The sequence below is a fragment of the Poecilia mexicana genome, unplaced genomic scaffold, assembly GCF_051168715.1.
Source record: "Poecilia mexicana isolate PSO_F unplaced genomic scaffold, ASM5116871v1 scaffold_22, whole genome shotgun sequence".
NCBI lineage: Eukaryota > Metazoa > Chordata > Actinopteri > Cyprinodontiformes > Poeciliidae > Poecilia > Poecilia mexicana.
In genome coordinates, this window is record NW_028263391.1 from 9,029,686 (window position 1) to 9,050,219 (window position 20,534).

General features: G+C 40.0%; 1 protein-coding gene across 1 annotated transcript in view; it reads right to left on the minus strand.

The window, feature by feature from the left end:
• Positions 1–20,534, minus strand: part of stag1a (STAG1 cohesin complex component a) — a 42,947-nt gene that overhangs the window by 4,222 nt on the left and 18,191 nt on the right. Inside the window, exons 2-24 of the mRNA XM_014979541.2 lie at positions 10,392–10,612; positions 10,070–10,190; positions 9,747–9,902; positions 8,938–9,034; positions 8,708–8,784; positions 8,340–8,544; positions 8,104–8,255; positions 7,453–7,526; positions 7,211–7,334; positions 7,001–7,099; positions 6,818–6,897; positions 6,083–6,190; positions 5,863–5,977; positions 5,529–5,646; positions 5,168–5,271; positions 4,548–4,640; positions 4,019–4,312; positions 1,780–1,850; positions 1,465–1,633; positions 1,047–1,139; positions 787–961; positions 519–658; positions 68–169 (exon numbers count right to left, since the gene is read on the minus strand). Coding sequence (XP_014835027.1) covers positions 68–169; positions 519–658; positions 787–961; positions 1,047–1,139; positions 1,465–1,633; positions 1,780–1,850; positions 4,019–4,312; positions 4,548–4,640; positions 5,168–5,271; positions 5,529–5,646; positions 5,863–5,977; positions 6,083–6,190; positions 6,818–6,897; positions 7,001–7,099; positions 7,211–7,334; positions 7,453–7,526; positions 8,104–8,255; positions 8,340–8,544; positions 8,708–8,784; positions 8,938–9,034; positions 9,747–9,902; positions 10,070–10,190; positions 10,392–10,420 — 2,796 coding nt within the window. The 5' untranslated portion in view covers positions 10,421–10,612. The remainder of the gene's footprint in view (positions 1–67; positions 170–518; positions 659–786; positions 962–1,046; positions 1,140–1,464; positions 1,634–1,779; positions 1,851–4,018; positions 4,313–4,547; positions 4,641–5,167; positions 5,272–5,528; positions 5,647–5,862; positions 5,978–6,082; positions 6,191–6,817; positions 6,898–7,000; positions 7,100–7,210; positions 7,335–7,452; positions 7,527–8,103; positions 8,256–8,339; positions 8,545–8,707; positions 8,785–8,937; positions 9,035–9,746; positions 9,903–10,069; positions 10,191–10,391; positions 10,613–20,534) is intronic.

Genomic DNA, 20,534 nt, shown 5'->3' on the forward strand with positions numbered 1-20,534 from the left:
CGTATTTGTGGGTGGGCACAAGAGGACAGCTGAAAATCTGGTAGCAGAGACGGTGGCGACGCCTCACCTGCTGCAGACTGAGTATGAGTGTCTTAGCGCAGAGAATCTTATCCGTCTGCCTCGTCTTGCTGAGTGTTTCCTTGATGATGTCTCCGTAATCGTTGTAGTACTGAGGCGCAGAGAGGAACCGGACAAAAACGTGAGGGAAAAAAAGGGACAATTTAGTGAAACACATACGCATTAAAGAGAAACTGCCAACTCTTTTTTCTGTATAAAAATGAGAAATTCACTTCTTTTTCCTGTTTAAGAACCATAAAGGTCTGCAGTGTTTTCATTTTAAAAACTTGCAACTCTGAATGCATTTCTAATCTTGCATAAAAAGCTTTAAAAAAAAAAAAAAAAAACCTTCAAAATGGTCCCAGTTTTTTATCCGATTAATCAGTTAATCGTCCGAATGATCAATTATCAAAATAATCGTTGCGGGCCTAGAGATGATCCGTTTTAGCAGCTCAACACACCTTCATGTAGTGTTTAAAGATGTCGGCGGCGGCAGGCATGTCTACGATGTCGTAGATGATGAGTTTGCAGAAAGCCGCGAGCAAATTCCTCCTCTTATGGAGCGCCTCGATCTTGTTGGCCTCGTCCTCCTCGTCTCCCTCTTCGCACAGAAAAACAGATGTGGGGGGGGGGGGGGGGGGACGGGGACGGATTAGCAGAAATGCCAAGAGATGAGAACCCCCCCCCGCCCCCCCCCCCGCCCCCCGCTTCTCACACCAGCAGCCTCACCCATGCTCTGGTTCTCATCGTCCTGGTCGATAAAGACGTGATCCAAGACAAAGTTTAGCAGCTCGTTTTGCAGGGTCCCGTCTGGGTTGAACACCAGCGGCTGGAGGCCCTCCCTGCCCCCGGTGATCAGCTGGTGGCTGAAGATCATCAGCAGGTCGCAGAGGAGCATGAACGCCTGAACGAGAGACGGAAAAACTCTGCCTCGAGTAAAACCACAACAGGACGAACGAGGCTCGACGCGTCGCAGCGCTCTCACCCACCTGCTCTTTAACCGGCGTGTTGACGTTGGAGAGGCACTGCTGGCAGACGGCGAGAAAAGACTTCACCACTCTCCTGAGAGCCAAGAGGTCGTCCTGCGCGCAGGAGAGACGGACACCGTTTTGAAAAGTGTCAGAAAAACTAAGCGCTTTAACAGGAATCAATACAACGCTAAGAGCTCTACAGGCAACTTCCTGCTTTTCTCCAACAACACGACCGACGTAATGAAAGGCTGACGTCTGAATTAAGTTTGCTTACACAGGACAATCGATGACCTGCTCAGCAGCTCACAAAACACGAATGATCTTTTGATTCTTCAAACTATATTCCTACACATATAAACTCTGAGTCTTTGACTAAACATAAAGCTGATAGCTTGAGTACAGAGAGTGAAAAGGCTTTCCGAGGCGAGTTGAGCACCTTGCTGGGAACCCCCTCGGTGATCTTCACCAGCTGCCACAGGATGGAGTAGTGAGAGCACTGCAGGGCCTGCACGGCGATCTGCTCCGGCATGGAGCCCTGCTCGATGCCCGCCTTCAGCAGCCGGTAGCAATTCCCGAACAAATCCCACCGCGTCAGATCGTGAGCGCTGAGAGGGAAACGACACAGGAAGCAGCAGATGTCAAAGAGGCCGTCGATTTTTGCGGCGCGCCGTAGAGCTTTCATCCGATCTCAATGCGATTCAGTCGTAAAATGGTTCTTGGTTTCAATTCGATAAACGCTTGTAGGTCTTACTTGTGGAAAGCCGTGAGTCGTTTCAGAGTTGACAGAACGTTGTAGATGTCGTCGTCGTCAGCCTCTTCGCCCTGCGTGACAACAAATACGCGTTACTACACCTGACTGACATCAGCGCCAAAAAAAAAAAAAACCCTTAAAAAAGACAGAAAGCTTCAGCAGATGTAATGATGGCTGGATTCATCAGATCGAAGTCGTCCTGTTTAGTCGTACAAGTTTTCAGTCTTTAAATTCACCTTCTTGCTCACGTTGCTTATGTACAAGAATATTTCCCTTATTTTGGACACTGGAACAGGACCTGAGATCAGTCTGATAATCCGGGGCGAATCATGTTAAAAACAGCTGATTTGAATCACAGTTTTTGTTAACTTCATTTTATAAAACTCCCACCAAAAAAACAAAACAAAAAAACCCTGGATTTTAAAGCTTTGCTTTGCATTTAAACTGATGTCCAAGAAACTGGAGTTCACTTTTAAACCTAAAGACAAAATAATCTAGAGGCCCAAAATAATTGTTTTCTCTTTAACCAAATTTGAATGTTTTTTCCCTTCTTATCTAGATTTTAAAAATAAAGTAAAATTAGTTTTCCATAGTTTTCCAGAGTCTGTAGGAACCCTGTTGGAAAATGCTGGGTTTTTAAATGCTGCCAGCTTCTTAGAAATCAGAGTTAAAAATCTGCATTTTTAAGGACAGAAACTTTTTTTTTTTTACTCTATTACTAACACTGAATCTACCATTGTCTTTGTGGAAACAGTTTCCCTTGACATACTTTACACCAGGGGTCACCAACTCCAGTCCTCAAGGGCTACCATCCTGCAACTTTTAGATTCACCTCTGCTCCAAAATGTCTGAATTCCCTCACCAACATTCATTCCTGGAAACGAGCAGTTTATTTGATCCAGGTGTGTTTGAGCAGAGACGCATCTAAAAGTTACAGGATGGTAGCCCTCGAGGACTGGAGTTGGTGACACCTGCTTTACACATTACACTAGGGCTGTTGTAAACGAATATTTTAGTAATCGAGTAATCTATCGATTATTCTTACGATTAATCGAGTAATCGGATAAAAAAAATTATAAAATGAAATATTGGTAAATCTGGCATAATACCGGTGTTACTATCAGATATCAATATCAGTCCAATTTTTCATATTTGAGCATCCCTAACAGTTGCTTTTTTGTAGTTTAGAAAACTAACCTGTAACAATAATAGCTCACTTTCTAAGTTAACCAGAAGAAAAGTTATAGAAAAATCTGAAATTATATTGAATTTAATAACAAAGAGGCAGGCTCACAAATATGCTTATAAAAAATGTCTACAATCCAGCTTTTAGTTTATGTATTCATCTTCAGTGAGTTTAATAGATTAATTAAACTCACCTTGCCACCTAACCTGTCACGCTTTGGGTTTGAAAATACGGGAAATGCCGCCTGGAGTGGGAGGAGAGGGCGAATGAACGAACATGGGGTGGAGGGGAGGAAATAGACCAGCGGACTGACGAACCGTTAGACCGGGGGACGAACACGGGGGGAAGCAATACGGGATATTTACGACACCTTCACTGGTCACACTCAGAAACTCATCTACCAGCCATGTACGATGCGCTCCGCCACCCGTTTCTTCAGACCGGGATATGAAATTTATTGTGCGGTTCGTCGGTAAAGCTACATTTACACGGTAAGCATCAGCTACTCAGCCGCCCGCCCTGTTCAGTCTATCCGCTCACCTCAGCGCTCTTCCCGCCGTTCGCTTTCAACCAGCAGCCCCGGAGGAGAAATGCTGCCGTACTCCAGGCATCCCCCAGTCATGTTAATAAGGATGCTTATTGGTTCCCCAAAAACGATAAAAAGTCGGGCATTATCATCAATCAATAAAATCCCCACGGGCCAATCTTGAAGATTGGACTTTATACCGCTGAGACTTAGCTTTTGTCAACAACTCAGAGGCGGAAGTGAGAGCTCCGCGCAACGCAAATTAAGTCCCGGCTGGAACACGGTGCGCTAACTAATAAAACATAAATTAACGAAGCTTCGAGGCAGGTAAATTTTCCTCGAGGAATTTTAGTAATCGAGATACTCGAATCATTCGAGGAATCGTTTCAGCCCTACATTACACCACACATTTTCTTGCCAGAATCCGGCAGTAGAAACCTGTATTTCAACCAAACATCCTTGGTTTTCGAGGCGTTCCTCCGTTTTACTGAGAACGCAAAGACGACACTCGGGTCCACTCCTCGTACCTCCTGCAGCAGCTCTTCCACAGAGTGCGCAAAGCGGTCGGTCATCTCGTCGATGAGCTGCGAGCGGGCGATGTCCACGCGGTTCATGATGGTGTACTCCTCAGAGCAGAGGATGCTGTAGGTTTTGCTGCAGGCCTCCAGGACGTCCGTCTCGATATGTTTCTCCACCACCAACCGGATCTGCTTCAGCAGGGCGTCCAGGTGCTTCTCCATGCGACCGGCGCTGTAAACGTCCAGGTCAAAGAACTGAGGGATCTGCAGCAGGTTGGCCACTTTCTCTGCGTCTGCCTGGTACTGAGAGGGGGAGGACACGGTGAAAAGAGTTTGAAGTTTTTAGAAAGTAAATAAAAAACACCTCTATCACCTCACGCTTTGACACTTGGTAGAATAATTACCGTTTTGTTTTTTTTTTGTTGTTTTTTTCAGGGGACTACACTGACGGATTAACTGGTGTATAGGATCTGTGCGCGGTTCATGTGACAAACAGATTAATCTGAGTCATTAGTCACTGGCTGCTGTGAAAGCTTACCTTGGATAACAGCATTGGAAGGGCCATGATGAAGTGTTCAGTGAGTTTGTTCTTGTCGTCTATTTGGGTTTTCCTCTCTTTCGCTGTCAGTACCTGGAAAGAGAAAAAAAAAATACTTAAGGCTGCAAAAACTTTTATTTTCTCTTAATTAACTGGTGGCATTTTTAATTTTCATCCTAAAAGCAACAAAAAGTGAAACTGCAGTGATTTCTGAAGTAATTTAAAGAGATGAATTTGGCTGAAAAGTGAATTTTTTATTTATTTTTTTTTATTGGTTATTGGTGGTAAATATAAAACAGAAAATCAAAACAAAAGTAAAAATCTGATTTATGCTTCGCGGCACAAAGACGCGTTTTTCGGCTCAGCACAGTCTACTTTTTTGCATCCTGATTAAGGTACCACTCCGTTGGACCACAGTTTTCCTCACTATTAAGACAATTCAGCACACAAATCTAATTCATCATTATTTTCCTCCTGGGTGCTCACCATTTCTTTTTTAGAAATGATAAAGTATATAAACATTGCAGACTAAAACCTGGATATAATTGAAAAAGATTAAAAAAAAGAAGATCATATGCGTAAATAAGTATTTATTTTATTTTATTTTTTAGATAACCCACTCGTTTGCCAGTGCCTCTGCCAACAGGTGGGTGTGCCTCGGCCGCCTGTCGGATGGTGCACACAGTCAGCTCTATCAACGCACTCTCCTGTCTGTCTGACAATACTACAGAGAAAGAGACAAAAAAAAAAAAAAAGACAGTCGGTGAGAAAAAAGTAAAACTAACATGGAGACAATTATCAGCAAAAGTCAGAGACAAAGAGACTTAAAGCAGAGCTAGAGTTTCATGAAACGGGTTTTTATTACATCACTGCTCTTCCTGCTGCTTCTCAAGCTGCGATGTGCTTGATGTGAAGTAGCTCGGAGGCATTTCACAGGCATCCACAGAGAACAAGAAGAGAGGCTCAAAGAGCCGGCCTTACTCTCTTCTCCCTGAACGGGCTCCTCCAGCAGAAGTTCAGTCATGCATTCCCAGTCTTTCAGCAGCTCCTGAGAACTTTCCCACAGCGAGTCAACCAGGTACGCTGCATGCTCATGAAGCTGGACACAAAGGGCACATTAAATATTGACAGAGACGGGCTTTGAAGGCATTAGAGGAAACACGCTGATGAAACAGATTTATTTTTTTGGAATCGCCTGGTGACTGCAGTAATCTAGGGTTACAGGTTTGTAGCAAAAACAAAGCTAGCAAACATAATGCGGATTGGTGATTTATGAGACGGAAACTCTGTCTTCTAAACTTGAGCTGCGTCTCACCTCGCTCTCCAAGAAGAAGAGAACCAGCATCCGGATGAGATTCCCATTGGGACTGCTCCTCCCTCTCCGCTTAGCCAGAGCTTCTTCAGCCTGCGGGTCGTGGCGGCTGAACAACCTGACGTTGGACGAAGAGTTTGAGGTGGAGAGTAAAAGAAGAGAGAGCCGTTTGGCAATAGGTCAAAGTTGAGCTGAAGCACGAGTGTGGCAGGGCTGGACTTACTTTCTGTGAAGGAACTCTCCTGCGGCGACTGCGACGGGTCGGTGAGCAGAGTAAACCAGGTGGTACACGTTCTCACAGTCCTCGTTTGACAGAGCGTCTTCACTGCCCCTGAAGCAGACAACAGCAGCAGCTTAAAACCAAGTGTTTTGGGTGAGCCACTCATCCAAAGAGTATCCAACATTTAAACTAACTCACCAACACTTGTCAAATTTTATCACATTACAACCAGAAACATCAATGTGTTCTTCTAGGATTGTATGTGTTCAATTCTTTCTAGGGTTTGCCTTGTTTGTAACTCCTTCCATCTTGCCAACAACACTCATCTCATCTCAACATCCTTCTTCCACGTTTTTGTTTTGTAAATGGAACTTCTACCCGTTTTCTGTCTTTCCTCAACAGCGTCAAGAACCTGCTCTTCTGTTTAGACAATAATGAGTAGAGTAACACAACTTTATATTGTGTTGCTTAGTTTTCTCTGTGCTGTATGTATTTCCTGACTCAACTTGGCCATCAAGCAAATAATTTCAGTCCTGAAAGGAAATTAAAACCATGTATGTTCTGTCCACTTTAAAACAATGTACTACTTTGTGTTAGCCTAAAGAATAAAATCGCAATGAACCACATCGAAGTTTGTGCTTGCAAGAAACTTTTTGACATTTTGTCATTTTAAGGGGATTAAATAACTTTACAAGCTACCGGAAGTGCTGGCATGTTGAAAGACACCAAACTACTCACTGCAGAATGAGTGTGACCAGCCTAATGGCCTCTACAGCCACGTCGTACTCCTTATCCAGTGTCATCGATACAATCCGGTCCTGCCAACACAGGCGCATGTTAGGCAGAAGAGAAACTGCAAAAGAGCTGAATTGAAATCGGCTGGGCTGCTGTACGCCATGAAAGCGGTTCTGATTCTATTACCTTGAAGCGGTTGGTGAAGAGCTCTAGCTTGGGGAATAGCTCTCTGTTTGTGTAAAGGTTCTGCAGAGCCTTCAGGCACTTCAGACGCACTTCTCCTTGCTGAAAACAAAGCAGATAGAAAAATGGATTAAACCCCCGCCTCTCTTGCCGTTATGTAAATCTCTAGAACTGGAGCCTCTAGAAAAAGCGGTCGTGCGGCAGAGTGCTCACCCGGTCATGTAGTGTCCAGCCAACATATTTTAGGTAGCTGTCGTTGAGAAACGCATCGCTGTACATCTTCATCCACACGCCGATCTCCTCGATGCAAATGGCTCGAATCTCAGCGATAGCATCCCTGGGAAATGCAGACAATTACCCCGGTTACAAGTTGTTTACATAAAAAAACAATAGTTATGTAAAAATCTTCTATAAAATATCAGATAGATTAGAAAGGTGATAAGATGAATGTTTACCTGTAGCGATGCACAAAGATGCCTTTAAAGATGGAGTTCATCATATTTTCTATTTCATCTTGATTTTCCTGAAGCTAAACACAAAAATACCCAAAGGTCACATTCAGTGTTATTCCTCTGCATAGCATTGTATTTCCTTATGTGGAAAAAGGCAAAAAGACAAAAAAACAAAAAACCCAAAAACAAATGGATTTTCAGCTGTTTCAAGCAACTTATACTTTGCTTCTAAAGAAATTAACACTAAGGTGAAAGTTGTTATACATCTTTTTTTTTATCGGATGGACGGACAGATGGATAAGCTGGACAATAAATTACACATTTAGACAACAGGACCACACATAAGCTCAGGAAATAATTTTTTCCCCCCTTTCCATACTATTACAAGCCAGGAAAATACATGAATTGAATTCCATATTCTTCAAGACTGTGTAGGAACCACGTGAAGAGTCCTGGGCTCAAACCCCACAAATGTCATTTTGTCAAATGACATTTGACAAAATGTAAATTACATTGCTTATTTCATAATTAGTGACCGTCTGATGTTTTTATGATGTAAAACACTTTGAGCTGCCTTGTTTTAGTTCATGTACTATACCAATAAACTTGACACAGAGGAAAATAGGTCAGACGGCAGATTTAGCATCAACCAACCTCCTTCCTCTTCTGTAGCAGCAGCTCCAGCTTCTCATTGGCTCGTTTGCCGGCTATCTTGTTCCTCTCTGCCTCGTATTGTCTCTGAGTGTTGTCCTGATGGATGCTCAGGTTCAACGCAACATTGACTAGTGCCGTCATCAGCTTCATCGCTGCACAGAGATAACGTATCTTATGTTAAATATTCAACACCGTTTTCGATCAAAATCATTTTTTCTAATATCCTCGGCGAATACCTGCTAGTGTGGACGTGTGTCTGAAGGCTCGCACTTGGGAGTCCGACAGTCCGGTGAGGAGCGAAATGACCGTATCCATCATGTACTCGTCGTAGATGATGCTGTACTGACACTGGCGGATCAAAACGCCGATGAACTCGCAGAAGTTGTAGCGAAACTTTTTCCACATAGGGCCGGGCATAGTTAGAGGATAATCCCCGCTGTCCTGTTGGCACAAGGCGAGAGATTTTAACATCTGGACTTATATTTTGTACTACTTAATTAAATGTTTAATCCATTTCAAATACCTGTATTCTTTTAGACAATTATGTGTCGCACAGTTTTCCTGGGAGAAAAAAAAACAAAACCAAAAAAAGAAACACCGGTACCTCATCAAACTCCTCTGTCATCTTACGGATGATCTCCGCATTCTGCATGTTCCTGAACATCTCTATTCTCACAGTGCCTGCAATCACAACAGCATGGGACACATTCTCATTTCTTGCTCCGGTCAGGTGAGAAAAGAGATGATGTAAAAAGTGGAGCTAAATTAGAAATGCAGCTTGTTATAATGAGGTAAAATCTTCATAAAGATTAAAAAACAAAATAGAAGTCGCACCTTTGCAACCCGAGCACTGGATGAAAAAGTTGATGAGGTCCAGCAGAGCCAAGTCTCTGTCCTGCTTGTATGCTTCGATCCACTCATCAACCACAGACTGCAGATACATTTAAAAAAAAAGGACAAATTTTCACATTCTGTACAAAATAAGCCTTTGACATGTGTAACTAATTTAAAAAATATGCTTATGTCACATATTGCAGTTTGCAACAAATGACATTTTAAAACAGAATATACAGCCAAAAACTGTGCAATGGATTAAGGACACTATAAATATTTCTTTAACGGATTATAACTTGGTTGTGTTTAGTGAAATCATAAACTTTTAAAAGAAGAATCACTGTAGAGCTGCAAATATAAAATAGGAATTTATGGATGATATTTCTGTAGCGGGTATAGTTTGAATCTTTGCTGAAAGAGCATGGAAGTATGGTCAGTTTTGCAGATGGATGGATGAAATATGGGGTGACAGACTAATATATGAATGAATAGAGGAGCAAATGGATGATGGATTGACAGATAAATAGGTAGAGGGATGCAGGATCCCTGTACCTATTTAGACTGATGGACAGACAAAAGAAAACATGACTGCAGGATGATCGGATAGAGGGATAGATGAATGAAGTCGAAGGAAAACAAGATGATTGACTGATGGATGAACACAAATTTAGGACTGTGGAACAAGAGAAAGACTGTAAAGTCTGTAAGGCACAAGAAGCTAATTCCATACTGAGAGACTGTAAAAACCTAAGATAAAGTTGTTGATTAAAAAAAATATATATATATAAAAAAAAGTAGGAGAAGATCACCTGCATTGCACTCTTTCCCAGTTTGACGACTTCAAACAGGGTGACGGGCTCCCCTCCGTTTCCATTCTGTTGAGCCACGCCGTTTGCTTTCCCCCTCCCTCTGGTCATGCTCAGTGTCTTGTCTGTTGGAGACTTCCGGGGCTTCTTATTGGACGTCTTCAGAGAGCAAAATATCAACAACAAAGAAAGAAAAACACTTGTTTAAAAAAAAAAAAAAAAAAAAAGTGGGGTGGGTGGCAAAAAGATGTGCACACATGCTAAAAACCACTCTCGTCATTTCTCATACAGATCCTGTTTCTTAGCGCCAAGGCAAAAACTTCTACCTGTGTCTGTTTTCCAGGCCTTCCTCTCTTCTTCTTGCCTTTAATCTCTGGGTCTTCCATCTCAGTCATGTTCATGCTTAAGCTCACGGTATCCGTCGCCCCAGACTCATTAGAGGAGTCCCTTAAAGAGAAAATACCACATTTTAGTATTCGACTTCTTCAGAAAATCTAATTCTGAACACACAAACAGATCACCCGTTACAAATAAAAGCAAGGCTGCAAACCCTTTTTTTATTTAATTCAAAATTCAAAACTTCACGTGTAAAAAACTGTGACTGTTTTAAAAAAGATTTAAAAGTAATTTTTGTGGCGTTTCTCTTACTGTAGGACAGGAAGCTCCGAGGTGATCATCTTGGTTAGAGGGGGAGCTGTTGACCTCTGCAGCTCTGCTTGCGAGCGTCTTCAGCAATGAATGAAGTCGAGGTGTGAACACTCTGGTACGGGATTGCCGGTACGAAGGGGGGGAAAAGGTCTGGAAGGGCGGGGAGGAGAGAGCCTTTTGGATGGACAGCACTCAACTTGCCGGCACTCAACTCTCATCAGCTGTAGGAAAGAAGACAAAGAGAGATATTTAAATATCAAAACCGGTCAATGTGGCAATGAAAGATGAATTTACATGCCAATTAAACCCATCTGGAAACTTGTAACAACTGCCACAGTTTACGTGAGGTTAGAGGTCGCAGTCGGAGCGGCGCTGTGGTGCACGTGACTTTTACAGAACAATCAAATGACCAACGAGAGACAATTCAGTCTGTCTGCTGAAAAGGTTGTGGACAATGTGGAAATGTGGAAAGGAGGACACCAACTGGTCAATTTGAGAACTACAAGCTCAAAAATATTGCATAGTTTGGGAGAACTTGCAAAAAGAAACTTGAAGCAACCCATCTTGCAGAATTGATCAAAATATCAACTTATAATTAGCTTAAGCTATTTAGTAAACAAATTTAATTAATTAAAACTGAATAATTAGGCTTTCGTGGTTTTGCAGTAGGAAAAAGATGAAAATAAACTTGAGAAAATTAACAATTTGATTGCAGGTGTATGCTCTAATAATACATTTTTAAAAGAATATTTTGTAGTTGAAAAGCAACTAAAAAAATCCAGCATAATAAGAATGTGAAAAAAAATTAATAAAATGGCAGGAATACAAAACATTTAAACCATAATATAAAAAATAGGTAGGCAATCACTCAATAAATTTAGAATCAAAGATAAAAAGTAACTTTTTAAACAAATCCACTAAAAGTAATAACTACACTGGGAAGAGCAATACCTCACTCAACCACAAGAGGCAGCATGCTCCACAAAGTCCTCCACCCCGCATCTCCACATTGCTTAATTGGGCTTTAATAAGAGGAAAAAAGCCTGAAAAAATATACCCCAAGACTAATTTAGGCTGCAAACAGCATCTGTGGTCATTCTGTTCACCTACGGAGGATTTTAGCCTCAGATTTCCCTCAGAGTGTGTCAAAGTGCATACATGTGTGTTTGAAAGTAGATCTAGGCAACAGTAGGGGGCAGGCTAAGAGAGTGTGTATTTAAATGCTGCTTTCCACGCAGTGTTTGTAGTGCGGAGCAGCATGGGAAGGAGAGCGCCTTGTTTCAACAGAAGCAGGCTGAGGTTAGAAGGGGGGCTGTCCTCTGCCCGGGAGAGACCGGCCGCCAAGTAAACGAGTTGAGACAAAACCCTAGAGGACTTTATTTAGGACTGGATTTAGCAATCCAGCGAGACGTTTGTTTCACTGTAATAATGCCAGGTTAGGAGCTGATGGCCTCTTCTACTGGATTGTGACACTTTTGCTGCACAGACAGAAGACATATAAAGATATAGATGCTTGTTTTTTTTTAATTATTATTATTATTGTCACTAATTGTGATCAGCAAGGTGAGAAAATGTGCACTCAAAACTTGCATAAGCATAAATGCAGGTGTTAAATTGCATTATAAACATATTTACCCCATAAACATATTTTTAAGAGCGCCGTCTAATTAAGACAGTTGTGTGATACGTAAACACAGATAAATAAGCAAAACAAACGCAGGACAGATCATTCACCGCTGTACATTCTTTGCTAAAGTATTCATAACATTATTGATTTCATATCACATGATGACCACAAACTTGAGGATTTTATGCAAGGGGCCAACTCAAAGTAGGCAATGATTTTCAATGTTTTTGAGAATCTGAGAAGTGTGGCATGCTTTTGTTTTCAACTTCACTCTTGACACTTCTTTAAAATAAATAAATTAAAAAATAAAAATCGAGTGCATCAAATTGTTTTCAAAAGTGAGCAAATTTGTAACTTGTGCGATTCTCTTCCTCATCACAATTATGCACTACTTCCTATTGGTCTGAGGCATAAAATTCCAATAAAATACAGCTAAAATTGCAGTCATAACCATATCCTTAAAATAGTTTAAGGATAGGAATACTTTTACGAGACACTACGTGAGGGACTTGCAGATAAGTCTTCACACTTCTTTTTGCTTGAGGAGCAGAACACCGAACTGAATTTATGGCATATCTATGCAGGATGAAGCGACAGGTTTAATGTTTAGAGATGCCAACAAGCCCACCTCCACAGGCTGCAACTCACAGAGTGATCTACATAAGCTGCTGGCTCTTATTTACCGTATCGTATTTCAGCTTTCTATTCGTCACTGATAAGCCAAGTTTATCTGAATGGATTCTCAACATGTCTTCATTTAAAAACAGACAAAAAAAAAAGTCTGAGTAAGAGAGAGCAGGAAAAGAATCTGCATCAGAGCGTGTTAGTGTTTTTGTGTGTGCGTGTGAGTGAGCAAGTCAGGAGCCGGCCTGACTCATTACCGACCAACAACTACATAATCCCAGACGTGCGCTTGTTTGCTTTAATTTTTCTGACACTTGAGCCCTCTGTGGCTTTCTCACACCTGCACATAAACACACAGACGAATGTAGCAGCTTTGACCGCGGGCTATTAATAATTTGCAGCCAGTCTCCCAGACTACTCTTCGGCTTTTGGAAGATAAAACAGACCTCATCGACAGCATTCACTTCGAAGCAGTCAGCTCTTAAAAAGTTTTCATTTTATTTGCATAGCCGCTAAAGGTGATCGCAGATTGCGGCAGGTCAGAGAACTGTACATGTTCAATCAAGTCCCTGAATGCATTTTATTTCTAGCAGTAGAAATGCTGTGTCGTATTGATAGTAGCTGATTGCTGTCAAATTATTTTTTACTTTCCAGTTTGCTGAAATACTGGAAAACAGCCTAAAGCGTTTCTGCTGAACCTCAGCAATTATTTCTCACACACGTTTCATTCCCGAAAATACTGATTTGCTGTCAAATCTTCTAAAGCTGCCTGAAAAACAAAGGCTGAGGCAGCCGACTTAGTTCAGTTCATCAGGAGAATTGTAATTTGAAACGTCTGGAACATATTTCACTTTGTGCCATTTTTCTTATTATTCTTTCATGCAATGGTTTTATTGAGCACACTCCAAACCAGTTGTATCTGGATTAAAAGAACATACCAGCATTTATTGCAATGCTATTGCTAAATATTTTTTTAATTATTACAACGAACCCACATATTCTCTTTTCCATCGACGCTGCGATGACAACAGAGATTTGACATCTTTGGCAGCTGTCACAAAGACTTTATGACCATTATAAAGGAAGTCATCATCCAGTTCCAAATAATAAGATCAAGGTCCCAATCAATGCACTTTTTAAATCAGAAGTGTCAGAGTCTCTTATTTGACCAAAGTCTTGGTGCCTGTTGTGAGGGAAAGCTGTGCGAACCGCTCTAGCAATTAAATTTTACGATGTTCAAAGCAAAGGGCCAAGTTTACGAAGCAAGAAAACAAATGTTTCTGTAGATTTTGTCTGCACGATAGTAATAACTGGACGAACACCTAAATAGTTGCATAAACATACTAGCATATAAGTATTGCACTTCAGGTTATGGGGCTTAAGCATATACATGGCACTGACTTCAATTAAGTATTTCAATGTGATCCACTGTTGGCAATCCCTAAGTATAAATGACTTATTGGTAAAAGTAAAAAATTATATTTAAGAGAATTTCAACTTTCACTTCACGCAGTGTGTGTGTATGTGTGTGTGCGCATTAAAAACAGTCTACGTTTGAGTGTCTACTTATGAGAAAGTGTAAGAGACAACGAGTGAGCATCTGAGAGTCACTTAACATGCATGACATGTTCTCCAGGAGGCAGACTGGTGTTGCTATAGAAACTGGTGTGGGTCATAAGCCTGGCAGTGAAGGCACATTTGATTGGCTGAGTGGAAACAGGAGGGACCACAAAGAGGGGGGAGAGCAGAACAGAACAAGCTTATTACAGACCTATTCGGTGTTTCATTAAATATGACTTAAAGACACCCATTGGAATCTCCTCTGCTGGTTAGGATTGTTTTCAAATATCTATAATGATGAAATCTGAAAGGTCAAATGAGCTTTGGTCTATTAAAAACTGGAGGGTTTATCAAAACTCTGTTTATGCAAAATGCGAGCAGAGAAAGGTTTTAAAGAGTAGCAATTGGTGTAAAAAGAGCAAAAACCTTGCACTGTTTTATCTGAATGGAACAGATATGATCCTTAAATACCAAAAAGGAAGCTTCATGGTATCAATTTATTGATGCCCTTAAATAATACCCACATATAATTTTAATACCTGTATAAAAAGACCAGGGATGTATTGTGGCTACACCATCCAACTCAGCCCATTTATGTGTTTCTAAAATATTTCAACCTTGTTATTTTAATGACATACATGTTGATATGTGGTCAAATTACGAAACTAAAATTTAACAGTAAAACATAACTAATAATTTTAGTGCATAACAAACCATCTGTTGACCAGGCAGCTCTGCAGTTCAATCAACCCGCTGTTTTGTCCACATCCAGTTATTTCTTTAAGATACTGCTGAAGGCAGTATCTTAATATTTTCTGAGGTCTTGCCATAGTAAGGCCTCAGTACTTTCATTAAAAGTTAGAATACATAACTTTATTAGCCAATAAATCAAAGAGTTGATACCAGAATATGTTCATGCATGCTGTTGTTGACATAGCAAGAAATTTGCTATATCCTGCTCCTTTCACTATAGGCACTGAGTAAGAACTACGAGGAGAAATGCAGTTCTGGGAAAATTATAGAAAAGCATAATTATAAAACAACCATAGACCAGTTAGCATGTCAAGGATTAGCTATAATTTTCACACTGTTCCTACTGTTTCAGTTGTTTTAAAGAGTTGGCTGAGAAAATGCAGTTGTGGCTGCATTTTTCTTGGTTGCACATAGAGCAGCGTCCTGCACACAGCCACTCAGCTGGCTAGAAAAAAAAAAACAACTAACTTTCCTTGACAAGAGAAAAGCTAAAGTTAACTGCTTAAATAATCCCCCTCTTCAAGTTCATGTTAAAGTAGTGGCAACTTCTTTCCATCCTAATTACCTGTTACAAGCAAACTAAAATAAAAAAATAAATCCAGCTGATGCATCACAATATCTTTCCACTAATTGGCTTTAAGATTTGCTTTTCCCCCCAATTTTCAAAAAGTAACGCCGAAAAATTATAACTTATGTTTAAGATGATTTTGAATAATGTCCACCTTGAAAAACAATAACGCTGGTCCCCATCTAGCCCATAAAATAAAACTTATAAACTAAGACATCAGAGACTGACAAATTTGAAAAACCAAAAGATTTTGACTCCAAATGCTTAACCAGTTGCTCGAATGATTAACCATCTGACAAAAGGCCGGTCTTTAATTTTAGCCTTTCATGTCTGCAGCAAATCAGAGCACAAACACAACTCAGTGTCCCTCCAGCTGGGAATAACTCAGAATCACTTGAGAAAGTGAAACATGGCAAGTGTGACAGCAGGTTACTCATACCTGACACACTGATACCGCCCACACTTCGAAACTAGAGCAGAGCTAAGGAAACCCTAAAGAAAGCCAAACTTTTCTTTAGTGAAATCCAATAATCCTATCGTTAAGACAGGTGACAAACACAAGCTTTACGAAATGTTTTGATTTTTCCCTATGATTTTAAGTAGGGATGCACAATATATAGGCACAGACATCGGTATGGGCCAATATTTGTCATTTTTTTTAACATATCGGCATCCATGCATTGCTAATGTAAATGTGGACATACTGATATGTGACATCAACACAACTGACTATACTTTCTATGATCCTAAATCAGCTAGCATCACATGACTTTCTGCTGCAGCCAGTCGGCCTCTTCTTCTCACAGCCTTAACCTGTACTGCATCAGCTATAATTGGCTGTTATCTCTTGAGACATGGTGTGATGTGCGCTGAGGGCTATTACTGTATTTTGTGGGAGTGCAGAGGGAAAAAAAGAACAAGAGTGTATTCTTTAACTAACGATATTAGGGAAAAAGAGTCAAGAAGTGGTTCTTACATTCTGTGTATGTCTTATGTATTGCCATTAATGCCTACCATGCAGAGTCGCTATTTTGCCATTTCTATCTTCAGAGTCAACAGAGCAGCATAATTACGAGAACAGAACAGTGGTTTTAAGTCCTTGAGGATGCAGATGCCTGCTTCAATAACTCTGTCTGAAGAATAAGTAAATGAGGAAGTGACTAAATAAGGTCAACATTACAGGAACTGAGGCGGTGATGCCATAAAAGCAAAGTAAAGACTGGAGATGCACAGAAAAGATGGTTGGTGATGACTGCAATCGGACGATATTCAGCCTGACTGTCGCTGATAAGCAGCCGCATGGTCGAGGTGTTTAATACTTTATGACGCATCGTGAAAAACGTATCATAAAAATTTTGGCTTATCAGAATGATAAGTTTCAATTGATGATTTTTGAAAACTATGTTATTTTTAATATTTTCTCCACTTTTGGTTCCATTAAAGTGTCGACAAATATTATAACATGATTAAAATGTAATTACCGTACGCAGTTTAATGATAAGAATCACACTTCTTTATTTAAGAAGACGACCCTTACTTCATGTCGGTATGTTTTTCATGCACTGGTTGTCGTGTTGATTGCTGTGACACGCAATCGAAGTTGTTCAGTTGCCCAAACAGACTGGACAGAAGTAATACTGTCCTTGAAATTAAAGTAATAGTTATAACAATAGCAGCGCAAAATATTAACTTATAATGTTAAGTCCTTAACTTGAAAGATGTGGTTCCTTCAGGCTGCGAGACAGTGAGTGAGAGCAAGACTTACTGTAGACTTTCTGTGCTATTCTGCTTGCACAGAAAGCAAGCAGAATAGCACAAGAACATTACTTCGTTATCTGAGTTTTCAATTGCTCAGGGCAATAGGACAAACATGCATGCAGACACACATAACTTAGGGCTGTTAGCTGATTTGGAAAATAAAAAACTACCACGTTCTTTGATACTTTTGTGTAGTATTTTGCAGACATGGCTTTTATTGTGACAAAATCTGTAATTTATGGTTCATATACTTTTCTCTCTGAATAAACTTGAAAACCCCTCAACAGCGTCTTCATTAGCACACTTCCTTTGAGGAACATGAATTGTGTAAGCTCAGTAAAACGAGATTAAATTTCCTCACACCTCAAGTTGCAAATATGTGCAAAAACACACACATTACATATTTTTAGAACCTTTTGCTCCACTTCATCCATTGTGTTTGAGTCACACTATCAAATCTATCTGTTAATCTTACAGTGAAGAGTGAACATGTGCAGGTAATTCCTGATTTTAATATATTAAACCAGTCCAATACAGTATTATTTTTAAACACACTATAATAGGCAGATATGTAGAAAGCACAATTAAATTTCATTGTTGTTGTTTTATGCCTCCCTTTAATTCTTCACGTTATTTTTAATATGACTGAGAGACCCTCAGGTTAGGAATCATTGCTCTGTAGGGAATTCAAACAGAGCAGTTTATGTAATGCAAGCCACATTTAATCGCTTATTTAAGATGGTAAAGACAACTAAAAAGGTGAACTCTGTCATATTTTGTCTTTTAAAATTGGATACCCGCTTACACGACAACTCCTCTGTCATACATAGCAGTGGGACATTGCCTCTGCTCCCGATATAAATAATAAATGACTGTTAGAAAATGTTTTTTGAATGATACTTTTGTATGTTCTTGTGTTATAATTCCTATAGAGACACCAAGACCAGCCAAAAATGGATGTGAACATCGTGGAAAATGTTATTTCTAACAAGGAAATTTATTAGGTAATTGTAAATAAACAGAGGACTTTTGGAAAAATAGTGTGTGTGCTGATGAGGCAAAGGCAGAACATTTTTGGAGTCCTGTTACATCTTATAGAAAGAATATTATGTCTAGAGTCAAACATGGTGGTGGCTACATTGCTGCCTCAGAACCTGGACGATTTGCTGTAATTGATGGAAACTTCTCTCAACCATGAAACCCTTAAGGAGAGAGTTCAGTTTGATTCGTCTTCCTAAGCTGAGTTATGTTATTGGGAAAGACACCAGCAAGCCCACCTCTGGATGGCTCAAAGTAAACTACATGAAAGCTTTGGAGTGTCCAAGTCAAAGCTAGATATTTAATTCAATAGAGATGCAGTGGAGGACCTGAGACATCCTGTTCACATTGGAAATCTTCCAATGTTCTTAAAAACAATGCTGCGAAGAAAAGTGGGCCAAAATCTCTACCCAGCGGTGTACAAGACTCAATACCAGTTATTGCAAATGTTTTAAGGTAGTTGTTGCTCTCTTTAAGAAATGAAATAATAATTTCAAAGTTACATTTTTGGTGTACTCAGATTATCTTTCAAATTAGAACTTGTTTGGAGAGCTGAAACATTTAATAGTGATTTAAAAGAATGTAAAAGCAGAAGCAGGGTTCACGCTGTAGATATGAACTAAGCAGGGATGTGACTGGCCACATGATAAAACCTCTCAAGTTTCCTTCGCTGTCTTGTTTCTACTCGATGCTAGTAGAGACGAGACTTGCTAAGCAGATACTAGTTCAATCTCAAGCTAAGGGGCATTACCTTGATACTTTTGTGTGATTTGAGAGATGAGGCATGAAAACCTGGCTGCTCAAATCGACACCTATCACCTTAGACGTCGGTTTCCACAGCAACAAACTCACTACATTTCTCAAACAATATTTTCAGCTCGCCAGGAATTGAACACTTATAAATCATCCCCCCCCCTCTCAAAAAAAAAAACAGTTATCCAGACAGTTCAAGCTTTTTGGAGAATCTGACCCACATCAGCCTTAGCCGTTATCTGTAACTGTAAACCTCGCTCTGCATCTGCTCTCACCTACCAGACTGTGAAGTGTCTGCAATGCACTGTTAACACACAAGGCAGAGTGAAGATGCAGCAAGAGAGAGGGAGAGAGAAAAAAAAAAAGTGTCAGGATCGAGTGCATCGGCGAGCAAGAGATTTACTCCTAAAGATTAATGCTGCCGTGTCAAAGGTAAACACAGGCAGCTCAAGACATACTTTAGCCTGGGTGGATTTAAAAGGATTTAATTAAGTTGAATCTTTGTGGAGCGTTTGGACTGAGGGATCATCCCATTAGAGGAAAGTGAGAGCGTTCACCCTCAGATTGCTCGTTAATGGTATATGTAACATCTCCAGTGTAGTTTTTTGTTACTGTGAAATGCATGATGATTTTGATCCATTATAACAGTGATAAACACTGCTGGATGATGTTTGCAAATCATTAAAAAAAAAGTTTTTAAAAATTATTTTGCAAAGTGTCAATTTTACTAATTGTTCCACTCTCAGTGGCATAATAGAACCAATAAATGCAAATATGTTTTTAAAAATATGATTAAATGCTGTTTAGCAACACCTCTGCACTACCTAATACAACTGGAGTCCTGAAGTAGCACATTTAATAATCCTTAAATTGTTCCTTTTTGGTTTGTTTTCTTTGGAAAAGTAGGATTTGTGTTTATGGGACGGCAGGGATTTTTAAATCCTTTCTTTATCACTTTGATTGTTGTCTCAATAAACACTAAAAGATGTCATGGTAAACACCCTTCCCTAGCTAAAACTGAGTAAATCCAGTTTTGTCCTTGGTTAGTCCAGCTATCAAAATAAATAGATAAATAAATAAAAAAATCAATATTGTTTGGATAAGATGGTTTTAAAGTTTTTAAATGGATATGATTTCTGAAACAAGCAGGAAAAATATTTTCAGCTTTATTTACTGGAACCACAACGAAACATGCTATGACTTGCATTATCAAAGAGTCCTATCAAAACAGATGTGGTGTTGGCAAACCACTTCAGCATGCACTCTACATGAGAAAATCCTCAGAAGACGTGAGTGATGTCCTTTTCAAATATTTTTACAAATAAATGATAAAGCTAAGGATTGTTTTTTTTTTAGAAGAAGAATAGTCAGTAAATTACTGCTACTTTTACAAAAACTTAAGTTAACTCTAGATTGGATGAAAGGTGGCTAACCTGCAAAAACGAGTCCCGATATTTTGGGG